Below are 25,426 nucleotides of genomic sequence, written 5' to 3' on the forward strand. Positions count from 1 at the left end.
ATTCGGCGGAGCTGGTGAGGAGGGGTGTATTGGGTGGCCATGTTGGGTAGGGGAGTATTGTAGCTAAACACGTGGGGAGGGGGGGCGGGAAGGTTGCGTCACTTGCGACGGCATTTTCCTCCACCGCTCGCCTTGCGCGGGGTTCCCCCCACTACCACCACAGGGCCCACTCCCTATGCAACATGGCCGCGAATGCGTCTAGGCCATCGCTGTGGAAGCGCCTCCCTCTCCTTTACCCTCCCCCAGCCCCCATGTAATATGTCCGCGAAGTGCTTCTTCGTCGCGTGGTGATGACATACACATGCGTGGTGGGGGTAAGGCTTGTTAGAGGGGGAGGGCTAGGGAGAAGAAGTGGGGCTGGTTAGGGGGGGTAGAGGGAAGGGGTGGGGCTTGTTAGGGGGGGTGGGGCTTGTTAGGGGGGGAGGGGTAGGGGAAAGGGGTGGGGCTTGGTAGGGGGAAGGGGTGGGGCTTGTTAGGGGGGGAGGCGTAGGGGAAAGGGGTGGGGCTTGTTAGTGGGAAGGGTAGGGAGAAGGGGTGGGGCTTGTTAGGGGGGGGTGGGGCTTGTTAGGGGGAAGGGGAGGGGTAGGGAGAAGGGTGGGGCTTGTTAGGGGTAGGGGGAAGGGGTAGGGCTTGTTAGGGGGAAGGGGAGGGGTAGGGGAAAGGGGTGGGGCTTGGTAGGGGGAAGGGGTGGGGCTTGTTAGGGGGAAGGGGGGGGAAGGGGGAGGGGCGCCGCTCCTCTCCCCCGGCAGAACCAGAAGCAGAAGGAGCGGACGTAGGGGGGCAAAGGAGCGGACGTGAGAGGCGATTCCCTCGGAGCTCAGCCGCCCGGCAACCGGGACCCGAAGGTAGCGCTGGCGGGCGCGTCGTGGCCGGTGCCTCACGCAGTGGCCGTTGTTGGTCTCCCGCCCCCCTAACAACCTCCCCTCGCGGGCTCGTGGGCTGTGTGGGCGCCGTGATGCACAATAGAGCCCGAGCCCCGGAAGGTTGAGGGAGAAGAGGAGTCCGGGGTCGGTGATGATGGTGATGTTTAGTTTGGTGGTGATGATGTGTGTGGGGGGGGGGGGTGTTTAGTTTGGTGATGATGTGTGTGTGGGGAGGTGATGATGTTTAGTTTGGTTATGGTGATGATGGTGATGATGATGATGTGTGGGGTGATGATGTTTAGTTTGGTGATGGTGAACGCTGCTGTGTGCGGACGAAGTGGCGCGTTTGGTGTTTGAGCGGTTCGGGCTTTGGATGGTCGTTTGTGAGCGGACGTGGCGGGTGTCGTTGGGGGGGTCCGTGATGTTGGAGTGAGCGATCGCTCCGTGGATGTCGGGACGTGCTTGTTGGTGTAGGTGGTGGATGTCGGGACGTGCTTGTTGGTGTAGGTGGTGGATGTCGGGACGTGCTTGTTGGTGTAGGTGGTGGATGTCGGGACGTGCTTGTTGGTGTAGGTGGTGGATGTCGGGCTTGGGTGATGCTTCTCAGAGGTGTGGTGGGCGTTGTTGCTTTTCTTCCCCGTGCCTTCGTGTGTTGATGTGGCCACGGATTCGTGGCTGACGCGACCACTTGTTGGTGTATCCGATGCTCCCCTGGGATGCCCCCACGTTGACGTGGCTTTGTTGACGGTGTGCCATTGTTGGTCTGTACGTGTTGGTGGTGGTGTAGGTGTGACTGGCCCGCGTGTGCGTCAGTGTTGTCCTTGTTGCTGTGGCCGTGTCCGTGTGACCGTGTTGGTGTGTGGCTGAGCATCATTGGGGAGTGTGCATCTGAACGCCACGATTATTGCTGTTTGCCATTCGCGTTGGAGGGGAACTCCGGGGTTTGCAAGCGGACATGAACGAGATCCCCAGTGAGACGGCTTGGGCAGGGCTTAGTCCAGCAGTGGATTACGCTATATTCGTGGCTGCTGATGATGAGTGAGACCGTGAGCACGCGGCACAAATTTGAGAGAGCGCGAACTTTGCTCGCGGCGTGACCGCGCAGGTCATGGTCTCCTCGGTAGAGGATGGGGCACGCCAGGCACGGGGGTGGTGCTGGAGGTGGTGCAGGGCAAGCAACGGTGGCCGAAGGCAGGGCAGGTTGGCAGGGCGGGTCTCCTCTTCATTGTTCAGCCCAGGGATGGGTTTCCCCGGCTTCAACAAGGCGCGCGCGTTGACGGACCCCGCATTGCTGTGATTGCAGCGTTAATAATAAATAACATCACGGCCAACGGCGCTGTTATTTACTATGACCGTGGCTGCTGTTGGTTGTTGTTGTTATAATGATTATTATTTAAAGGGAGCTTTGCGATTGTCCGTGCATCGCTGCCGGACCTTGCATGACCCCCACAGGGTGCGCGTGGGTCACCGCCCACGGGAGCGAACGCACGTGGAGCGAGCGGGGAGTGGGATGAAGTGACAGGGAGGCAATAAGAAGGCGTTTAGCATCGACCGGGCACTTCAGAGCCGCCGCTCGGCCGCATGAAAAATTCACAACGGCATGGGGTGGGCAGCCAATGGTGGAGAGGATTTATGTGACCTTAAGGAGATTAGCTCCAGCTCCTGGCTTAGGGGACCATTGTTTTCGCCGCCCACATTGAATGCCTCTGGCAGATGAGGGGGTTATGAAGGGAGGCGCTGATAAGAAATTTGTGATGACGCACATTGTGCATCCGAGAGGCGATGTATTGGATGATGGGATGACGATCTGCTCTCCACCGGCTTTCCCTATTGTGCGACAGCAACAGCAGCAACAGTAGCAGCGGCATTGCCTGGGAGTTCCTCCCAACGGTGGGGGCGGCAGATACTCAGAGCGACAGTGCGCGGGGCTGACGGCCCCACACTTCTGCTGCAGCCATGAACGACGACGACATGAGGAATGAGCTCCAGTCCATCCAGATGAAGGCCAACGAGGTCACGGATGAGGTGAGCGGCGTGCAACCTCATTGGGCCGAGAGGGCTGGTGCAGGAATTGCTTCTGAAAGCCTAATGTGTCCCCCCCCCCCGATTTCCTTGGAGAGAGAGCCTAATGGATTAAAAATTAATTTTATGTCAAACTATAAATAGACAGATTTTTTTCCTTTCTGACGAATGCACAAAAATTGATGCTAGAAAAACGATTAGGCAGAGATATGATCGATCGACCCATTTGACGTCGAAAAAGCAGCTTTAAACAAAGATTTTAGCTAACCCTTGTTTCAGTTTAGAAAAAATATCCAATGCACGCTGGGTGTATTTTTGTGAAAGCATTGTTGGGGAAAAATTGACCAAATGTGTGCATCTGACTTTGGCACTCTGGAACTGGCTATATTGTACCACTGAAAAGATGTCTACTGGCACGTGTGGGATTTCTGTCAAGTGCAATTGATGTGAGTGGGTGGTGTACAGGCTAGCGACTCTGCAGCATGTGCGGTCTGTTTTAATGGGTGACACGCGCAGTCGTTAGCGAGTTTGCAGCACGTCTCTAATTGCATTCAATCTCAACCCCACAGTCACTGGAGAGCACCCGTCGGATGATTCGGTTGGCGGAGGAGGTAAGGCTTTCCACTGTTTTCCACGTTCTTCACTGCGGTTTGTGCTTGGCTCGTAAGTGGTTAATGTTAACGACTTCCTTAACAAGCCCTTGAGCTTGAGTTTGTTCCCTTGCACCGATAAAATGATTATGACGGCTCGCTGCCATTGGGCGCATGCTTTATTTTTATCTGGCGTCTTGGCGTGTATGTAAATTTTTAGTGAGGTGCAGCGGCCACGTTCGGTTGGGCGCTTCTCCCAGCTGAACGCGGCCGGCCGGGCGTGCACCAGCATTGCAGTGCCGCGACACCATGGCCACCGAGTGGCCACTTGAGCCGCGGAGCAAACTGTGCTGCAGCTGCACGGGCGACGTGGCTCGCGAGTCGGCTGCCGCCTCGGAGCTAATTTCAGCAGCACTCGACACTCGTGTCGCCACTCAGACGAGGCGGCCAAGCACTCGATTGAGCGTCGCCAACGCCGCTTCGCTAAAGCAGTCCTCGGATTCTCTTCAACAAACCGGCGCCTTGCCGGTTCGATGCGACACTTGTTCGTAGAGGGTCGTCGATGTGGTTTGCTCAGCATTCCCTCCGGAGTCTCAGTGGCAACGCCCCCCTCCTCAGTTTTGGAGGCAGTCTGTGTGGCCGAAATTAGATGCTGAATTGCGCTTCTCCCATTGGTATCGAGGTGCAATACCGTGGCATTTAGCCGATTGAAGTTAATGTTACGTGATCAGCCACTGACATAGATTGATTTCTGTGATGAACCCACTGACTGTCATAACCAGTATTTTTAAAAAATCAATGATATGCTAACAGCGGTGATCATTCAACATAATCCATTTAGCTTAATTTCAGAGACCTGACGATACCCATCTGCTGATTAGTTAGTTCAGGGAGAGGATCTGTCTAAGGTAGAGCTTCCTGGCATTTGCCTCCCATTGCTAATGAAGCTCTGACTTTGTCCTTCAATGCCACCGTCCCATGCCCTCTGACCCCTCTCTTTCTCCGTGATGTGCGCGTACGCAGAGCAAAGATGCCGGGATCCGCACGCTCGTCATGCTGGATGAGCAAGGGGGTAAGGCACCGAGTGACGGCGTACCTGACCTTGTGTGTCTGTCAAGTGGGGGTTATTGACTGTACTTCACTAAGCTAGTCAGTGCAGATTGGTGAAGAGGTTGGCATAGATGTGGAAGCATAAAATAACACAACAATGGATTTTGCAGTACTCCCCTCTGCTGCCCAGCACGAAGTCTCACAGCAGCCAATAACAAGGGGTTTGTGCGTGATTGTTCATCCAAGCACTGTCCAGACTGCGGGTGCATTTTAAATGATTTGGTCTGTCGTACCGTGAGCCACAATAGTTATGTAACAAAGCTAATTATTTACATAAGACAGCCTCACTGAGTCTTGGGATTATCTTTCAGGAGAGCCCTGCATTGAGATGTGTGGCCAATTCCATTCATGATTGTTTGGTTCCATGTGGGAAAAGAGCAGAGAACCCAGAGAAAATCCACCAATGATCTGTTTACCTTTTCTACACTTTGCACTCCTATATTGTTTTGTATTATTTGTTGTTGTAACGTTCTGACCTGCCCCTACTGGACATCTGTGAAAAAGAGCTTTGTAGCTTATCGGGTTCCACTAGTATAAATACATATTCTGATTCTGATCTCGCAATATCATGCTCAGCTTCTGACATAATAATGAGATCAGGCATGTGATTTAGTCACAAGCAATAATACAAATGTAACAAAAAGTGAAAAGAGAGCCAGGCATCGCAGTAGAGGTAGGATTAACGATAGAGCTGTCGCCTGGTTGGCTGCTTTGGGTCATGCCAGGAGAAGGTCGTTGTCTGATTGGATAGTGCGCTGTGCCCCTTAACAGTTTGCACCTCCTTCAATTACCGAGCACGGACTTATATATTTTTTTGTCGGTTTTCCCTTGGTGCTTGCAGCTTGTGTTCATTTGCTTCCTCTCATTTGGCACTTGTGTTTAAAAGAAAAAAAACTTATTTCGCAGTGAGTCTAGTCGTCATTAGTCCCGCTTCTTACGGGGCTGAGAGCAGCAGCCCCTTCTCACTGCCATTGCCTCCGGTCCTGCGCACCGCAAAGCCTCTGCTTGAAACCACGCCTGCCGTTTCTTGCATTTGCGTGGGTGAGCCTACAAGGTCGTTCGTCTTTCTAGCTCTCCGACTTGGTCGTGCGTGAACGTAGCGGCTCCGTGTACGCCGTGGCTGCAACTCTCTCTCGGCTCCTCCCAAACACAGAGCAACTGGACCGAGTAGAGGAGGGGCTGGACCAGATAAACCAGGACATGAGGGAGGCCGAGAAGAACCTCACTGACCTATCCAAGTGCTGCGGCCTCTGCGTGTGCCCCTGCAAGAAGTACGCGCACACCACCGCCCCGCATCCCGTGCCTACCACTTGTCGTATTCTCCACTTTCCTATTTAAAGCGAACGCGGTTCTCCGCGTGCCCACGTGCTATTAACCAGCTTGTCGTTTGCCGTGCTGTGTAATCGGTGGTGCTTACTACTGGACTCGCTTCCCAGCTTTGTTGTGTTTTTCTTTCTTTTCACCCCTTTCTTTTTCTTCTCCTCCCTACCCCTCCCCCACCCCACTTTGTCCTCTTCGCTGTCTCCTTCCGCTGGCTTCACTTTCGCAAGTGATGATGGTAAAGGCTCCCTGCTTTTGTCAGAGCCTTCGCCTCGAGGGCGATGATGAGCAGGCGGGACGCCCCCAGTGCTGTGGCCTTTTGTGTCTGTCTGTCTGACAAGTAGGTGCTGTTTGCATGCATGCATGCACCCCTCCCCTCACCCCGCCCCCCTCGTCCCACCGAGAGCCGCTGCTGCTCTTACCCGCGTGCGCGTTCACGCGCTTTACCGTGCCATGCAAAATACTACCCAACGCACGCTCGGCAACAGCGCAATGGTAGCCATTCGCTGTCCAACGTTCAGCGATTACCATGCATGCAACAACCCCCCCTCCCGCCTAACTGTTAAATGATAATCATCATTTGGAATTAAGCAGCTCCCGTGGATTTATAGACATTTTTTATATAAAAATGCATTACTGCCACGGAGCAAATGAAAAATGATCGTTACAGAGGAGTATGCAAGCATCCGTGCTTTGGCATAACCCTCCATTTTACAGCCTGCGGCTCTGTGCGGCGTGGTAGTGGTGTTGCCAACTCGGAAATGTTGTCGCTATACATTTTGTAGAAGTGACAAATCAACCGACTTTCTGGGACAAAGAAATGTCCCAGTTTTAGGAGCAATTCAAGGAATGCATTCAGGATCCGGTGCCAGTTAACTGTATTTTAGCACTCGGTAAATTGTCTAGTGAGATTTTTTATGCCTTTTTAGAAGATCTACCAAGCAACACGTGGCGACTTTTTAAAGGTTTGCTTGTCGACTTTCCACTTTAAGGAGTTGGCAATACTGCGTGTCGAGGTATGCGGTCCGCAAGAGCACCCCCTTCACCACCCCCCCACCCCCCACCCCGAGGCTCACGGGCAGTTGTGGGCCCCTGTGCGGGCGTGACTGGGTGCGGCGTTAACGCTGGTGGTGGGTGCGTGTGTAAGAATCCGTAACTTTGAGATGGGCGATGCCTACAAGAAGACTTGGAACTCGGGGCAGGACATCGTGGTGTCCTCGCAGCCCGCCCGCGTCATGGACGAACGAGAACAGATGCAGGTCAGCGGAGGGTTCATCAAGCGGTGAGTGAGCATGCAAGCGCGCCCACCCCACCACAGCCCACGTGCGTGTGTGTGTGTGCACGGTAGTGTAGCGGTTAATGCTCTGCGCTACGGACCTGGTGACCCAAGTTCGATTCCCGCTCAAGGCCAACACCAGTGACGATTATTTGAACCGGTCCTGGGCCTCCCCTCGGTCGACTCAGCCTCATATGTACCTGGCGCAGTGTGTAAACATCGTCACTAGGGATACAAAGGTGGCCGGGCGTGGTGCTGGCCACCCACCCCCTCGTGTGCCGTGTTGGCCTTCATAGGTGCTCGCTAACAGCACTTGCCCCTACATTCTGTTAAGGCTATACGGGAGATCTTTGTCTTTGACAGTATATGTGAGTGCGCGTGTAAGGCTTTGGTTGGGTGTTCGTAAAAGCCTGTTGCACCTGTGGCCTGATAGGAGTGATTTTACGATCTGGGCAATTTAAGCTCCACAGTTGTCAGGTGTACTGCGTTAAACATTGTTTTCTTAGGCCCTTACCACTGCGTTACATTTACACTGCTGAACCCTAACCAGTGTTACGAGCAAGCATGTGGTCACTGACACTGTGGTTGGGGGAGGGGGTGTTCTTCATTCACGACTGCCAGACGCTGCAACCAGAATGCCTTGTCACACAATTTGTCCCTGCATCTGTCTCTAGCTGTGGCTCAGATGAGCGGCAATGGCTGTGGCCTTGGGGAGGCCGTCTGTAGCCAGGGCAGCATAATGAGAAGGGGGGGTCTACAGTGGGAGGCGGAAGGGGGGGGGCTGTATTGTCCATGCAACACACACCCCCCCTCACCTCCCGCGGGTAGAGCTCATACCGAGCTGGTCTTGTTCATCTGTCTCCGCGGCAGCGCCTTTTTGAGCGCGTGACTCACGCATTGCCATGAACTTTACGTTCAGCATGCTCTGGCAGGGTTAATGATTTTATAAATGCCAGCCGACATCCCCGCCCCGGACTTGCGCTGGTGGCAATCAATTTGCTCGGCGCAAGGGGTTCTCGCGGCAGAGCGGTTGGCGGGGAGGGGGGGGCGCTGACCCCAGGGCTTAGAGGGGAGGGCGGCAGCGCATGCTGATATCAGCGGTTGTCCTCATGGACTCCAGACTGGAGGGTTAAACGTTAAAGGGGAGTTTTTATTTTCGTGAATACGATGTCGTGCCCGGGTGTGCCAGTAACGTACAACGTCACGGATTTCTTCCTATTGTTACAATTATTAAATGCAACTTTGTGAAGCAAATTAATGGAGAGGCCATAGTGTTTTTATTTTCCACGCACGGTATCTCTGTTGGGCATCTACCCTGTGCCCTACGGCCTGCTCTTTAAAAACCAGCACCCTCCCCTCCCCCTCATTAAAAAAACAAATCCTTCACATTCTACAAGTGTTGTTGGTATGTGTTGCCTACTAGCAGAGTAGCATTCCCTTCTGCTCTATCGCCACTGACTACGGGCTGCCGAAAATCATGGTATAACTGACGGCACCGTGGCTCCGAGAGCCTTGGCCTTTTCAACGGTCTTGTGAGTCTCCCAGCTCGCGGTAGATGGGTCCCAGTTTGTGGACGGTGCTGGCGTCGCTCACAGCGTGGTGGTGTGCGGTTCTCAGCGTGACGAACGATGCGAGGGAGGATGAGATGGAAGACAACCTGGTGCAGGTGAGCGGCCTCGTGAGCAACCTGCGCCACATGGCCGTGGACATGGGCAATGAGATCGACATGCAGAACAAGCAGATCGACAAGATCAACCAGAAGGTGGGTCTCGCCGCACTGCAGGCACCACATTTCCTACAAACACAAAGCACCACGCCACACAGCACCACAACCACTGCACGACCAAGCACCGCAAAGCGCCCACAACGCCAGAATGACATACTAGCGCCACAACCCCAACGATTAAAGCCGGAGGCTGCAATTATTATTTTTGCTACAAATCGATTTTCAGAGCTAATTGTACTGCTTAATGAACATTTGGAAAACAGTTTTGATGCAGTTCTTTGCTTTGAAAGTTAGTATGCAGCAAAAAGGTTTAAACGTCAGCACTATCTTGCCGCTTAAGTCGGTTGGGTGGGCAACCGGAGTGCCTGGTTCTCCCTCCCCTGAGTGACATCGCTTCTTCTGTGCCGCAGGCGGAGCTGAACAGGTCCCGTATCGACGATGCGAACCAGCAGGCCAACAAGATGCTCAAGTGATGCGCTCTCCTAGCCCGGCAAAACGACAGCCGCCACCCTCGCCAGCCCGGGAGACCCTCGCACTCTCCACCGCTCATGCCCCGTTCATTTCTCGGCAACATTAGTTGTTTATTTATGCTAATACTTCTTGGTGTGGTGACGTGGAGAGGAACTTGTGATCATCGAATACCTTTATCTGTTTGCCACCCATTTTATCATGTGTACTTGGAGTTTAATGGTATCGTCAATGGCTTGTGTCAAGTGGCTTAGAACCTCCTCCATATCCAGATGAGTGAGTTTTGCATGTAACTGAACATTCTATGATGTGTTCTTAGGGAGAACACTGCTGCGAGATGCCCATGTCCACGTTCTGCTCCTTTAATTCGGAAGAGGTTGCCGGGAGGAGGCTGGGTTCCAGTGCCTCATGTTGTTTCTCACACCACCGCCTCCACCTCCCCGGGTTCAAGCCCCAGGGTGGACGGATGCCGTTCTCCTCTTCAGAGCCTTATCCGTGTCCACGTAGGCCACCGTTCTTGTTCTCACTCAAAACTCCCAAAGCGTTTGCACTTTATTTGGTCGTGTCCAATCAGAGCTTTCAGAGAGGAACCGCTTTAATGCGTCCCAGGTGGAGATTAGCGGGAGGTGCAGTGTGGGTTGCGACAGATGCCCTCATGCGTCCCGCTTGCAGGACGCTCACGTTTCAAAATACACACCTTAATTCTCACCAAAATAGTTTCCTTCATCCGTCCGGCCTTGGTTGCTGAATGACGGTGGTTTCATTTGTGCAGCTATTGACGTCGCTAGTTGTTTGTACGGCGGCCAAAACGAGCGTGTGGGTCCCCGACAGTGGCGTCCCCGACAGTGGCGCTCTCGGCGGTGCCACCTGCAAATGTCGCCGTGTTTCCAATGGCGACAAAAATCTCTTCCGCGTTAACCTCTCTTCCGAGTAAACCTCTCACACCGCAATCGCGTTCAGAGTGCCGATTGAGCTCCTCCCCGGGCGTCGACTCGCCGGGAAGATGCCACTTTTTAGTTTAGCCATCGTCGGCAGGCATTCGTGCAGCTCGATGGAACCTCGGTGGCCGGTGTGGCACTGCTGGCTTACTGTCGGCATCAGACAAGCCTGTGCCCGTGACACATGAAGTCGCGGAACACATTTTTATGAATAAACTCGAGCTTAAAAAAAACTGTTGAGGTTTTAAACATGACCGCATATCATCTGATGGAAACAGAGTTTGTGCCTCCCAACACTTCAAGTGCTGTGCTCCAAGCACTGTTGCCAGTATTGCTGTGTATGCGATTCGCATTTTAATTCGGAGCAAGTGGAAAAAAACATTCCTGCATCACATCGACTGTTCTTGGTGTAATCTTAACGAATAGCCAAAATGCCTGTGCCGGAGAGAGTTATGAGGAATCGAGTTTCCAGGGACGATCTTTACCAAATCTCATCAGGGCCCGAGGCTTACACGCGCGCGCAGGTTAGCCGACAGAGATGCCTTCTCCCGTAGGGGTTTATGTGACACATTTTTTTCCGTGTAAACTTGTATAGTTTGTATACATTTTGATTATTTGCGTGATTTGTTCGCTAAGTAACGTTGGAGCGCTCTTCCATGGCTGAACCGGACGATGCTGACCCCCCCTCACCCCACGCCGACTTCCTTCTGTGCGTACGGTTTGTTGCACCTATATGATGATTCCACCAAAAATAAACGTCCACTGTTAAGTAATCCCAGGTGTGGCTCCCTGTCGTCTCGATGGAGATCATCGCTTTCAGGGAGGCGCGCTCTGCTAAAGCAACCATTTATAGTCGTGCGCGAGCCCCGCGGAGATTCAACATCGCGCGTCGTGGGAGGTGGTGGTGTAGGCGTTCGCGTAAAAGAATCACATTTTCCCTGTGGTTGCCTAAACCAATTCAAGGGAAATGTTTCACTCGAGGTATTATGCAATTGGCCTCTTGAGGAACTGAGTACAGAATATATTCGTCAAATCTGGGGTATTGAGTTCTCCCCATGTTCTGCATGGGCTTCCTCCGAGTTTTCCCGTTTCGCTTCTTGCGTATGATGGCAATATGTTTGAGAGCTAAATGCCAGTGCCTCGGTCTGCTCGCTACGAGAAGGCTTCGAGTGACGAGCAGACCTACAGTGCTTTTACTGTATGGTCCAAAATTAGACAATGGTATTGCCTAAATAGCCCAATGTTGTGGAAATTACATGCAGATTACAGCACTCAACTTGGATGACATTAACATTGGGTCCAGACTGCAAAAGCTTGGCAGGTCCCTCCTGAAGGAGTCTTGAGACTCGGTGAGGCTTTCCTGGCAGTAAAAAAATGTAATGTTAATAAGCATAGTGCTGAAGCTGTATACTGTTCATATATTTTGGTGGCCCCTCAAAATCCGTGGCCGTGTTGCGGCCCAGGGATTGATGTGCACGTGGGAAGCGCCATCTGGTTTTAATGTTTCTTCCCATTAAATAAAGAATCACCCAGAAATGTCTGTCCGTCCTGCGTGTGACGTCACTCCATGAGGCCCACCTCTCTGCGTGACGTCACACCACATGAGGCCCACCCCCCTAATTAATATTCATGAGTGGATGTATTTTTACACGAACGCAGAGGAAGGTCGAGCTGAATTAAATCATTTATTACGCAAAGTCGCTTCAAATATGACGTTTATTTACAGAAAGTGACGGTAAAAAATAAATCTACGCAGCACAGTGCTACATCCGTGCGTGAACGCACAAGAAGGTCGCGCACTCCACATGCCGCACTCCTCCCATTAATAATCATGAGAGGTGACGTCACTCCACATGCCGCACCCCTCCCCTCATTAATAATCATGAGCGGGTGACGTCACTCCACATGCCGCACCCCTCCACAATAACCATTAGCGGGTGACGTCACTCCACATGGGGCAACCCCTCATTAAAAATCATGAGCTGAACAATTGTTCTATTGAATATTTCAGATTTACTGCACTATACACCGGTATAACAACTATCACAAATCCCAACTTAGGACGCACAATTAGAGTCTTGAGACCATGTTGGATTTGAAGAGTTTAATAGAGCTGTGTTGAGCAGGAGACTTGAGTCCATACAGGTGAGGTGTTTACAATGGCGCATGCATGTGTGTCTGTGTGTAATGTCTGTTTCTCCGTGTGTGTCAGTGCATTCGTGACTGTGTGCCTGTCTCCGTGCGAGTGTCTCTGCTCAACTGCACATGTGCGACGGAGGGGTGAGTTGAGATGAATGTGGATGGAAGCTGACGCCTGTCGCTGCCCAACTGTCCCACGACCAATGGAGAGGAGGGGGTGGTGGCAGGAGATGTGGTGTGGGGGCTGGGTCATCCACTCAACACCTGCTGGGACTTTGATCTGAATTCGCCTTCTCTCATCCACCCTCGTCTGTTTGTTTATTTTCTGGGGGACGCGACTTGTCCCGCGCTGTAGAATATGAAATCCGCGGTGTCATGAGCCGCACCCCACAGGGACACGTGCCACGTGTTCCGTAGGGTGCAGTGTGATCTCAGGTCGATTCCAGCCCCCGTCACCAATGACTGCTCGCACATTAAAAAGCAAAAAATCACGTTAAATGTGGTTCTACTGTGTAGGTAGCTCTGCTATATTAGAGCTCTGGGGTACATTCAGCTCACTCGAAGAGATCTCATAAGTAGCTTCGTGATATCCACTCCTGTGGGCCGTTATGTAAAACGAGGCTTAGATCTGCTCTGCGACATTTTTCGATTTAAATATTTCGTGACTGCAGGGATTCATATTGTTGGTTCTTTCGGTAAAGTCACGTAGAAGGGAAATAATAAAATAATAAAAATAAAACATAGTAAAATTATCACGACGTTTCGGCCACAACGCAAGCAGCCGTCCTCAGGTGAAGAACAGAGTTGTCGGAAAGACAGCGTCCGAATGAACACTGCTAGGCTTGGCAGCGTATCTTAAGCTGGGTGGGAGGAGGAGAGCGCCTTGACAAAGGAGTTTACATATCAACAGGGGAATTTAGCATGTTGATGACTCCTTGTGGAATGTGTAGGCGGTGGGGGGTCTCCAAGTCACATTATGCTAGTGTATTATGTAGGATTAGCAGTAATAAAGGGAGGGAAATTTTACTAAAGGTACTAAGAAGGAGCAAAGAAATATGTCATTAGGAGAGTGATAGCAAGACACTCTCCCATTGACATAATATGACTTGGAGACCCCCCACCGCCTACACATTCCACAAGGAGTGACTCACCCCATATCTGCATTTGTCATCAACATGCTAAATTCCTCTGTTGATATGTAAACTCCTTTGTCAAGCCGCTCTCCTCCTCCCACCCAGCTTAAAATACGCTGCCAAGCTTAGCAGTGTTTATTAGGACGCTGTCTTTCAGACAGCTCTGTTCTTCACCTAAGGACGGCTGCTTGCGTTGTGGCCGAAACGTCGTGAGAATTTGATTATGTTTTATTATTATTTTATTATTTCCCTTCTACGTGACTTTACCGAAATAACTAAGAATATGCTCTGCGACAGTTCCGAATTGAATCTTCGCCTCGGTGGCGCGACAACCGGGACCAACGTTTGGGAAAAAAATATAAAATAAAATTCAACGCCAGAAGCTCAGCTCCTCCGAGCCATGTGCGCCTTCGCAAGACTAATCTGCGCGCGAGCAATTAATTCCCCTGGGCAAGCTGGCATTCTTGTCGGTGCACTCTTTTTTCTTGTTGTTGTGGTTGAAAAGAAACAAAAACCTATTTTCGAACATACACCACTAAATATCACTTTGTGTGTTTTATGCGCCGAAGGGGGGGTGGGGGTGGGCGGCTTTGAGGCTATTAGGCTCAGCGATGCGCAGTGAAGCGCGTGGGAGGGGCGGTTGATGTGAGCGGAGATGCCCACACAAGCTCGGCTCTTTCGAGACGGAGTTGTTGGTGGAGGCGTGGAGCGTGGTGGTGGGATGAGGACTGACAGTGGCAGCAGCAGCAGCCGAAATATCAGAAGCGGCAGCAACTTCGACAGCAGCAGTAGCAGCAGCAATGTCAAGCAGCAGCAGCCTCAGAGGCAGCAGCAAAATCGACATCAACGGCAATGATAATGTTCTTGAATCCTCGAAAGCCTTACCGAGTCTCAGGACTGGAATTTTCCCCATTAATCAGAGTTTCCCTTCATGTGGGAGGAACCCGGGATATCCAGAGAAAACATACTGCGTGTAATGTGGTGGTATAGCTCCGAAGCTCCGCACAGATAGATTCAAGAATAGCACGCTTTGTGGCTCTGCCATCTGATCAGCGAGCAGCCAATAGCAGCAGCGGCGGCGGCTTGATAAAAGCAGTCCATGCCAGCACGTGGGAGGGGTGGTGGGGCAATCCGGAGAGATGGCAGCAGTCGTCTATGTTGATAAGCATCAAGGAAAACACGAACCACAGACACACACACACCTGTTGCATCGGCAGACCTGTCAGCCCCTTATCAGTGCCTATCTTTTACACCATTGGAACCTCATTTGCCAGTAGAAAAATATGATAATTGTTTTTTTACCCTTTTATCTGGCAACAAAACTGACACCGTTTTTTTACAAGGAGTCATGTTTGCATAGACCACAATACCTGTAGTCGTAACGCAAAAAAAACAGAACTCTGATAATGTAAGCACTGTCCTTGAAGTTGATTGGTCCACACCCGAGACAGCTTTCCTTAGAGCCTAGTCTCACATGGTGTTGGACCAGATGACGCCAAAAGGCGCACAACTCAAAGACAACGCACCATCAGAGTATGAGAGCTCGGGGTAAGCATTCACACCATTGGAACCTCATTTGTGTGAGACTAGGATCTAAGGAAAGCTGTCTCGGGTGTGGACCAATCAACTTCAAGGATAGTGCATACATTATTAGAGTTATGTTTTTTTTTGCATTACGACTGCAGGTATTGTGGTCTATGCAAACATGACTCCTTGTAAAAAAGGTGTCAGTTTTGTTGCCAGATAAAAGGGTAAAAAAACAATGATCAGTGCCTATCTTATTACAGACCAATTCAGACATTATTGGTCAACCCGTGCCCCTTATACATCTCAACGTTCATCCTAAAAGGCCCGTCACAAGGGAGAAACACGAACTGATAGACAAAAACATTATTTTTGCCCGTATTGAAACGGCTGTACGCCGTATGGACCTGAAAACGCAATTTCCCTGCACAAGAATACGGGGCAAAGCGGATGGGTTGACGGCTCTGCATCAAGACACCGGGGATCATCCACACGCCTCGCCTCCGCGCGCAGCAACGTGACGGCTCCGTTCCGGATCGTGACTCCAACACTCAGATGCCAGTTTTAACACGGAGGCTTTCGCGACCAATATCATCATTGGGTTAGATCGCGTAAATATATAAATGTTGTCAGACGCCTGCTCGCTGAGCGTAAGCGGCTTCGACGAACATCTCGTGGGGGGTCTACGTGCCACATCGCTTCAATCGTGCCATCGCATACGCGAACGCACTTGGCCGCCTTGGGCTGCGTGCCACAGCGTGGTCGCAGAGATGGCCTTGGAACGGCGGCAGCTCGGATTTACGTTTCCGTCTGCGTGGATGGCAGGGGGATGTCAGGGGGTAGGAATGGAGATGGACGGTGGGAAAAGGGCCATGGAGAGGATTTCCCGTCAAAAGGAAGGAGGGTGGGTGGGTGGTGGAGCGGGAACAGTGGAAGAGTTCATATTCTTAGGTCTATTTCGGTAAAGTCACGTAGGTAAAAAATTCAAATTAATAAAAGTAAAATTTAAATGAAATAAAAATCACGACGTTTCGGAGGCAACACAAGCTTCCGTCTTCAGGTGGAACCGTCACTTGATACAGCTATCGTGCTGTGACGGTTCCACCTGAAGACGGAAGCTTGTGTTGCCTCCGAAACGTCGTGATTTTTTATTTATTTTTATTTTACTTTTATTCATTTTAATTTTTTACCTACGTGACTTTACCGAAAAAACCTAAGAATATGAATCCCTGCAGTCACGAAAGCTTTAAATCTAAATGTATCCACATGTCTGTTAGTTTCCCGGAGATATGCTATCCATGCAGCTGCGTGTATGTACACACGCAGCAGTCTCGCAAAAAAAAGACGGTGACGCCAGGTTGCCTGATGTTCGAGACGAAAGAACGCTTCTGGCCTTTGAGTTACAGGTGGACGAGAAAGACACAAGGCATTTAAATGGCAGGATATAGAGTAAGCAACTTGTGAGTTCCAAATCGTCATTATCATCATCAGCCACGATCTGTCCACTGCTGGATAAATACCTCTACAAATGGATACTACTACTATATTCTAACGTCAGGTTATGCCTTTATTTACGCCACGTCGTGCAGATGCGATTACACGATATTTTGGCATCCATCTCGGCTACATTGCGCATCCATCAGGGGTGCCAAGTTTGAGCTCCCGCCTAGCGATTGGATTAAATATTGTACATTTACCAATGTGCTAACAATGTCTACAAATCGACGCGAACACATGGCGCAGCTTAAAAATCGACAATGATCGATGCTTCGTTATACCCCTTAAATACACACGCGCGCGCACAAGCGCGACAAGCCGCGGCACAGAGAGACGAACGCGATTGCATCAAACCCTCGAGCACCTCGAGAGCCTGCACAGCCTGCAGCCTCATGCCCGCGGCATCTCTTCGTGGTGGTACCGGGGTTGCGTAATGGCAGCTGCAAGCACATGCTGCACCCCCCACAAGCCACACAGACTCTTTGAGGGCGAGTGCTGTGAGCGAGCACCGACGAAGCCTGGCACGGCACACGACGTCTTAGGTGGCCAGCACTACCCCCGGCCGCCTTTGTCTCCCTTGTGGCGATGTTTAAATAACCCTACCAGGTACTCATTTGAGGCCGAGTCAACCTAGGAGAGGCCCAGGACCGGTTTAGATAATCGTCACTGGTGTTGCCCCGTGAGCAGAAATCGAACTCGGGTCGCCGGGTTCGTAGCGCACTACTGCTCCCGATACGCACACCGCCCCCGTCTACCGCCGTACAAGTGGTGAGCCGTGTGTGGCACGCTTTACACCATAGTCCTGCGGCGACCGGCGGGAGAGATGGGGCCATCTTCGAGGCTGGTCTTCGTTAGCCGCACCTCTACGTTGCCGTACACGCGCCCGACTCGTCTCCTGCGTCAAGCAGGACGCCGAGACGAGCCGAGGAGGTCGGCGGCATCCCCGGCTGTCAGTGTTTGTTCCGTGGCCGCGGACGGATGGGCCGCGCCGCCCGGCATCAGGCCAGCAGTGGGCGTGGAGCTCAAGTCGCCGTCGGTGGCCTCCACCGGCTCCCACATGAAGACGTAGTAGGCGCTGAGGATGATGGCCACGAGGGAGACGAGCAGCACGTACCCCAGCACCATCGCCACCCTCGCACACGTGCGCTTGGCTGCCACGGCCGCCCTGGCGCTCCTGCGTCCTGAGTAGATGGGAGGCCTACCCGCTCGTGAGCCAGCCAGACCCCACGCGTCCGCTCGCCTCTCCATGGCTGAAAACGTTCACGCTTGGGACTTTTGAAGATTTCGAAGCCACTCGCCTTTCTTGCTTCTCCTCCTTGGGGATGGGATCGCTGTCGGATTGTAGAGAAGTCCCGGTAGGTGGCTTTGGGTCACTGCAGCGCCTGGCCAGCGATCAGCCGACGACCTCAGTCTGGTCGGCAGCGACAGATGAGACCCGGTGCTCAGGGCGGCACTGAGAACGCCCGTCAGTCGTCGCCCTACGCCACTATGGCCTTAGTGTGCCGCTCTCTCGTGTGCCGAGGCTCTTAATCGATGGACTCGTGGCGAGATGTGAACGCACAACTCGCTCTCCCGTCCGCACCACTCACCCACTGGCGCCACTGCATGCAGATGGGCAGCCGGGCGGGCAGGCAGATGTAACGTCGGTCATGCCCATCCGCTGGTGTCATAGCAAAAAATGGATGGGCTGAACGCCCTTGCTGCTGGCTCCTGTTACAAAAGTGATTCCATTAGTGCCCCGACACGGTCGGCACTTGTGACCTCGCACCGTGGCACACGTGCAGAAGCCGCCGAGAGGAGCCATCAGCGAAACCCAAAGCTGAGCTGGTGCCGATTCCATGAAGGTTATCAATCAGTGCTCCATTTTTTTGTCAATGTGTATTCTACAAGAAGTGCATCATCCACCTTATGGATGACTCTAATTGCGCCCGTGAATTAGAAACTTTCTCGCAAGGAAAAAAGCTAGGCCAGCATGAGACTCTTGTGCAAAGGACACAGACGTCTTGGGTTTGGACGGGTAATATGAACGGAGGCAAACAAATTCCCACCATCAGCGGATTTGCACTGCCATGTGGAAGGTTAAAAAAACAGGGGACGTCTACAGAAGAGGTGGAGCGATGGCATAAAGGTTTTAACAGAGAAGAACATAGGTTTCCTGGAAGTGATCGCCACGACACGAGAAAGGACTGGAAAAAGTTTGTCCAGCCTCAATGTTAGCCGCCATGTCATAACTGACAGAAGAGAATAAGAGAGAGATTTGACTCAGGCTCCCTGCGGAGGACGGTTAAGGAGGGTGAAGGTTTCCAGTTCCGCCATCTCCCGGTGCCACGCGACGGGATGAGGCCACCGCGACAGTGGGGACCGCATGCTGGCGTTGGCATTTCAAAGATTGAAGAGACACACTGTAGCCAAAGGTCATCTCACATTTATTATGTAAAACATCACGATGGAGGCACACACATCAATACATCGTACAAAATCGAGCCAACATGCACCTGATTGACAAGTCAGAAATATAAAAATAATAAAAACAAAACCAAGCGGAGCAATGGAGCGTTTTTGATTCAGAGGATCCCATCATCTCCTGAGATCAAGGCGCCGGTCTCGTGGGACCCACCTCTGGCGCCGCCGTTAACCTGACTCACACAAGGAGGGCGCGACGGTGCCTCGCTGGCGATCGTTACATCAACCGACACTTCAGCTGTTGGAGTAACGGATGAACCACGGCCACCCAGGTGTCCGCCGACTCAGAGATTCTTGACCGTGCGAGCACCACGCCGCGAGGGTGCCGCCGGCGCCGACGCCGTTTGGGACGCTGCCGAGTGTCCCTCAGTGAAGTGGATCCCGTCCCCCGGTGGGAGTCGCGCCGGGAGGAACGGGGAGAGCCACAGCAGGTACCAGCGGTCGCCTAGGCTCTGCTGCAGGTTTCTTTGGAGGCCCAGGTCGTAGCGCTTGAAGCCGTGCGTCCACTCTGCCGACGTCTGGCCATGCGCCACAATCCACATGTGGAACGCCAGCATGCCACTCACGAACAGGAATCCCACGAAGCTCATATCGGCGACGAACGTGCTCAGGAAGTCCCGCGAATTCATTTGGCCTGCACGCCGAACACGAACACACGCAGCCCGGCAAACCGCCGACGGCAGATGAGACGCCGCTTCCGGCACAATTCCTTCCATGTCATCAACGCGTGCCGTCTGCGAAACTCAAAGGGTCGATGTGCCTCTGCTACAGCTGGACGTTTTCTGAATTTAGAATGTTATGAAAGGATGCACCAAACTCACCGACAATCACGATCATCCTTACTCCTATCTTTGAGGTGGCCAGTAAATGGCAGCACAGCAATGAGTCAACGAATGTTTAAATGAATTTATCTGTGCAGAGCTTTCAGTGTCAGCCCCTCATACGTTTGGGTTTTCTCCAGATCCGCCAGTTTCCTCCCACACAAAGCCAAACACTCACTAACGAAATCAAGTAATCGCCCGCAAAAAAGTAGTCGATTAACCAACCTAATCTACCAATCGGCCCGGCTCAAATAGAAACCTCAGCACCTGCCGTCCGATTATGAAGATCTCAAACGGAGCTCCACTCACTCACCCAGGATCCACATGAGCCAGGGCATGAACAGCGAGAGCAGCAGGCGGACGCCGAAGCCCTGCTGCACCAGGGCGACGAGCGTGTGCGCATTGAGCACCAGCGAGTAGAGCAGTCCCAGCCACAGGTACAGGAGGCAGGCGAGGAACGCTGGCAAGTTGGCGAACCCGACGCAGCGGCCGAAGAACACGCAGTGGTGGTCGCGGCGCAGCACGCACACGTGGCACTCGAAGCAGTGGTGGCTGCGTGGAGGGACGTAGCTCTCGCAGTGGTAGCAGTACCTGTGGCCGACATGGGGAAGGGGTTAGCGAGGGTGGGTATGGAGGGAGGGTGGCACATGCAGGAAAAAAGTCAGGGGTCTCGCCACCAACGGTTTTGCTCTGTTGAGCGGATTTTAGCCGGTGCGGCTTTTTCCTGGGTATTCTGGTTCTCTTCCACGTGTGTAAAAACTCACGAATGGAGTTGAACATAGAAATATAGAAACACAGAGCTTTGGCAATTTCTGGTGCTGGTTACTCTCTAGTCTGTGGTTTCCCATGCCTCTGTGCAAAATCTGTTCGTGTTATAACTTCTAAAGCATTTTCAGATGTAATTTTAATGAATAACACATGTGATGGGTAATTCATGTTGTTATTATGCATAAAACCATCTGGTGCACTTCCCACCACCGTAACTGAACATGTGCCATGTTGGCACTGCGGGTAGCGTGAAGGAGCATCGTGCGTGGAGGGGACTTTGTGCCTTTGAAAACCCTAACCCTCAACCCCCACCCCTGCAACATGAAATGTGCCCAACCTCCATCCTTGACCCTGGTGGGATGGCAGAAACACCCTCTTGATGCTCGGATCTCTCCACATGAAGAGTCCAATGTTACCGAGCACCCCAGCCAGCAGCAGCCAGGCAAGAAGCAGAGAGGGCAGTGACTCCCACGAGCCCTCCTCAGCCGCCCCCTGGCTCAGGATGAGCAGGTTCCCTTGCGCGAACACCATCGCCACCATGGTGCTCGTCAGCACGATCGGCAGCCAGTGGCCGGCTGACGCCAGCAGCCCCAGCAGGAATCTCATCGCTGCACGGCGCTGGAAGCACTGCGACTGCAAGGCAAAGGGGGGTCGAGGGTTAGGGCAGTCACATGGGCTGGCGGGCCACATGTTCACTCCCGAGCCAGTTCACGGTAAAAATTCTTGTCACAGCCGCCCTGTATTACGACGAGTAATTTACGAAAAAATAAACGTCTACTGTGAGTCAATTTTAAATACATTTTCATCCAATTTGTTAAAGCCATTGTGTGTGTGTGTGCCAGAGTTAAAATCGAATTTAAAACCTCTAATCTACAGGTTTAAAATAGTCATCAGCAGCCATGCTCTATCCACTACTGGATGATGGCCTCCCTTAGCCCGTCACAATCTCTTATCGTCCCGCGACGTAACAATCTAGCGCCCCCACATGAACGGATTTCGTCGCTGCATCTCCGCCGCAGACATTTTCTCAGGCGCGTTCCCTCCTTCGGCTGCCACTCCAACGTCGGTCTTGACCACCGGGGGCCATCATCGTTTCGAGCAACACGCGCTGCCAGGCCCACCACTTTCCTTCAGTCAAAATGACGTCTCTCTGACTTCACAGTGAGCAATGTCTCAAACAATGTCACCGTTGAATACGAAGCAAATGCTAAAAAGACCTATTCGATATCATTTTTTGAAGGACATTGTGTCAAAGTCAAACCTGAATTCGAATTTAAAAGCTACCTGCAGATTCGAGATCAGTTTTACACACGAAAAAAACTTTTTTTCTAAAACGAAAATTGGCGAGTGCACCCTTAAACCCCGGACAACGAACGTCAATGACGCTTCACCTGGTTACATAAAGGACATTGAGACATGGCATCTCGGCAAACCGGGCGTGACAGATCCTATGACAACCACGGTTCGTTTCCCCTTTCATACGGAGCTGCTCACTGGCCACCGTGGTTCCTGCATAGCAGCAACGCTGTTACAGCCCCCGTGGGCCGATACGTAACCACCAAGCAGAGTGGCCCGCCAATCTGATGGCTCTCCACGACGTAAGATAAATACCGATTGGTGAGATACAGATTTAGAATCTGTGAGATCCTTATTTGAAGCTTTCGTGACTGCAGGAATCCATACTCTTTGGTTCTTTCGGTAAAGTCACGTAGGTAGAAAATTAACAGATCACGACGTTTCGATCGCAACACAAGCAACCGTCATCAGGTGAGACAAACACGGCAGTTTTCCTGCTGTGTTTGTCCATTCCGATGTTGGATAATCACAGCAGTAGAACTGCTGTTTGTCTCACCTGATGACGTTTGCTTGTGTTGCGATCGAAACGTCGTGATCAATTAATTTTCTATCTACGTGACTTTACCGAAAGAACCAAGTAATCTGTGAGATGCGGGGTTTAAGCCAGGGGTTAAGCAATCATTTAATTTTACCGAAGGCGGACTAGGAATTTCACGAATACCCTTTGGCGGATTAAGCATTGGCCAAACAACAACTTGGCATTACAGTATCCAATACCAATGCAAACCGTGCTTAAGAGGGATAATCTTTACTCCTTTGGATAACAATAATGTCGGTTTTCAGTTACTAAAAACATCATACAGTGGAACTGGTATTGTCCATTCCGATATTGGAAAAAAAACTCCCTTTGAAATTACTACTCAATTGGGATCACGCGCGAAAGCAGCAACATCGCCTCCCCCATTGCGAAAATAAATTATGTTTGCGGGTCCTTTCAAATTCCTGGGTGCTTCGTGTGGCTGGGGCTGGGGTGAGACGAAATCATGGGCTGGGTGAGATGAAGTCGTGGGCTGGGTGAGATGAAGTCGTGGGCTGGGTGAGATGAAGTCGTGGGCTGGGTGAGATGAAGTCGTGGGCTGGGTCAGACGAAATCGTGGGCTGGGTGAGATGAAGTCGTGGGCTGGGTGAGATGAAGTGGCGGGCTGGGTGAGACGAAATCATGGGCTGGGTGAGATGAAGTCGTGGGCTGGGTGAGATGAAGTCGTGGGCTGGGTGAGATGAAGTCATGGGCTGGGTGAGACGAAATCGTGGGCTGGGTGAGATGAAGTCGTGGGCTGGGTGAGATGAAGTGGCGGGCTGGGTGAGACGAAATCGTGGGCTGGGTGAGATGAAGTCGTGGGCTGGGTGAGACGAAGTCGTGGGCTGGGTGAGATGAAGTCATGGGCTGGGTGAGACGAAATCGTGGGCTGGGTGAGATGAAGTCGTGGGCTGGGTGAGATGAAGTGGCGGGCTGGGTGAGACGAAATCGTGGGCTGGGTGAGATGAAGTCGTGGGCTGGGTGAGACGAAGTCGTGGGCTGGGTGAGATGAAGTGGCGGGCTGGGTGAGACGAAGTCGTGAGCTGGGTGAGATGCAGTGGTGGGCTGGGTGAGATTAAGTCGTGGGCTGGGTGAGATGAAGTCGTGGGCTGTGTGAGATGAAGTGGTGGGCTGGGTGAGATGCAGTGGTGGGCTGGGTGAGATGCAGTGGTGGGCTGGGTGAGATGAAGTAGCGGGCTGGGGTGAGATGAGGTCGTGGGCTGGGTGAGATGAAGTGGTGGGCTGGGTGAGATGAAGTCGCAGGCTGGGTGAGATGAAGTCGTGGGCTGGGTGAGATGAAGTCGTGGGCTGGGTGAGATGAAGTGGCGGGCTGGGTGAGACGAAGTCGTGGGCTCGGTGAGATGCAGTGGTGGGCTGGGTGAGATGAAGTCGTGGGCTGGGTGAGATGATGTCGTGGGCTGTGTGAGATGAAGTGGTGGGCTGGGTGAGATGCAGTGGTGGGCTGGGTGAGATGAAGTAGCGGGGTGGAGTGAGATGAGGTCGTGGGCTGGGTGAGATGAAGTGGCGGGCTGGGTGAGACGAAGTCGCGGGCTGGGTGAGACGAAGTGGTGGGCTGGGTGAGATGAAGTCGTGGGCTGGGTGAGATGAAGTGATGGGCTGGGTGAGATGTAGTCGCGGGCTGGGTGAGATGAAGTGGCGGGCTGGGTGAGACGAAGTCGCGGGCTGGGTGAGACGAAGTCGCGGGCTGGGTGAGATGAAGTCGTGGGCTGGGTGAGATGAAGTCGTGGGCTGGGTGAGATGAAATGGTGGGCTGGGTGAGATGAAGTCGTGGGCTGGGTGAGATGAAATGGTGGGCTGGGTGAGATGTAGTCGTGGGCTGGGTGAGATGAAGTGGCGGGCTGGGTGAGACGAAGTCGCGGGCTGGGTGAGACGAAGTCGCGGGCTGGGTGAGATGAAGTCGTGGGCTGGGTGAGATGAAGTCGTGGGCTGGGTGAGATGAGGTCGCCGGCTGGTAACGGCCCACGTGGCCACATGCCCCCCAGACGCGGTGTGCCTGGCGATCTTGGTGGAACGAGCCCCGTTCCACACGAAGCAACTCCCCGCGTAATCGCCGCTGCTGCACCTTGGAATACGCAGCGCTCGCGTCGCCGTGTCTTGTATACTGCCCGGCATTGTCCGTGGATGTCATACGCAGTACCACACGGTAGGTAATGGTACACTGCTCTATAGCGTAACACACGCACCTCACACGGTGTAACATGTGATGACTATTAAAGCACACACACACAGTAGTACTGTAGGATTCATCTGTGAACGCTTTACGCGGGGAGGGACGAGGTGGGGGGGGTGACGCGATCATCATCATCACCACCGCCACTTACTCTGGGGGCGGCGCGGAGTCGAGCGGCGGCTCACACCCGGGAGACGGCTCCTTGGGAGCCCGAGACACGACGTGGAAGGGAGACGAGAGGGGAGAGAGAGACGAGAGAGAGGAGAGACGAGGAGAAACGGGAGAGGCGAGACGCCGATTCCCTTCCGTGTGCCGAGCTCCGCCTCCGTGACCCAGGGCCCCGTCTCCCTGGTGACCCCGGCTCGCGGTGGCAACATCACAGCAGGGGCCTGGGCTCGACTCCCCCACCCCACCCCCGACTCGGCCTTGCTGTGGTTGAGATCGTTCTCACCCTGTCCTGCAAGAGTGTTGACATTGAGAGGAGTTTGTACGCAGTCTGGCCTACGTGGGGGTTTGCTTCAGGTTCCTTGCAGAGCTAAAACAAAAACCCATCACACCGTGGGAACTGGGTCTTGTCCATTCCGATGTTGGAAAATCACCCGCAGGTCACTGCTCTGTTGGGATCGCACACGATAGCATCAACATCGCCCCCTATTGCATAAAACTTACATGGCACTCATGGAAAAAGGTTAAGCTTTCCTGGG

At 52.7% G+C, this 25,426-nt stretch overlaps 2 protein-coding genes across 5 annotated transcripts; one reads left to right on the forward strand and one right to left on the reverse strand.

Annotated features, from left to right (window-relative positions):
* Positions 1-714: 714 nt before the first annotated feature.
* LOC144943208 (synaptosomal-associated protein 25-like) lies at positions 715-11,086 on the forward strand. 3 transcript variants are annotated; one of them, XM_078870492.1, is made up of 8 exons: positions 715-845; positions 2,705-2,888; positions 3,455-3,496; positions 4,499-4,547; positions 5,739-5,856; positions 7,053-7,187; positions 8,799-8,943; positions 9,318-11,086. In XM_078870492.1, exons 2-8 carry the CDS (start codon positions 2,820-2,822, stop codon positions 9,378-9,380), a joined length of 621 nt encoding a protein of 206 aa, XP_078726618.1. In that variant the 5' UTR covers positions 715-845; positions 2,705-2,819; the 3' UTR covers positions 9,381-11,086. The 3 variants fall into 3 exon arrangements, with proteins under 3 accessions (XP_078726618.1, XP_078726620.1, XP_078726619.1); XM_078870494.1 differs by having other exon boundaries at positions 732-845; positions 2,711-2,888; XM_078870493.1 differs by lacking the exon at positions 715-845 and adding an exon at positions 886-1,007.
* A 7,929-nt stretch (positions 11,087-19,015) lies between these two features.
* Positions 19,016-25,238, reverse strand: ZDHHC24 (zDHHC palmitoyltransferase 24). Of its 2 annotated transcripts, none has more exons than XM_078870693.1 (4): positions 24,874-25,238; positions 20,996-21,291; positions 20,204-20,481; positions 19,016-19,703 (listed from the first exon to the last, which is right to left on the reverse strand). In XM_078870693.1, the coding sequence occupies exons 2-4, from the start codon at positions 21,262-21,264 to the stop codon at positions 19,354-19,356; spliced, it is 897 nt and encodes a 298-aa protein (XP_078726819.1). In that variant the 5' UTR covers positions 21,265-21,291; positions 24,874-25,238; the 3' UTR covers positions 19,016-19,353. The 2 variants fall into 2 exon arrangements, with proteins under 2 accessions (XP_078726819.1, XP_078726817.1); XM_078870691.1 differs by lacking the exon at positions 24,874-25,238 and adding an exon at positions 24,615-24,751.
* Positions 25,239-25,426: the final 188 nt, after the last annotated feature.

The sequence above is a fragment of the Lampetra fluviatilis genome, chromosome 30 (genome assembly GCF_964198595.1).
Source record: "Lampetra fluviatilis chromosome 30, kcLamFluv1.1, whole genome shotgun sequence".
Taxonomy (NCBI): Eukaryota; Metazoa; Chordata; class Hyperoartia; order Petromyzontiformes; family Petromyzontidae; genus Lampetra; species Lampetra fluviatilis.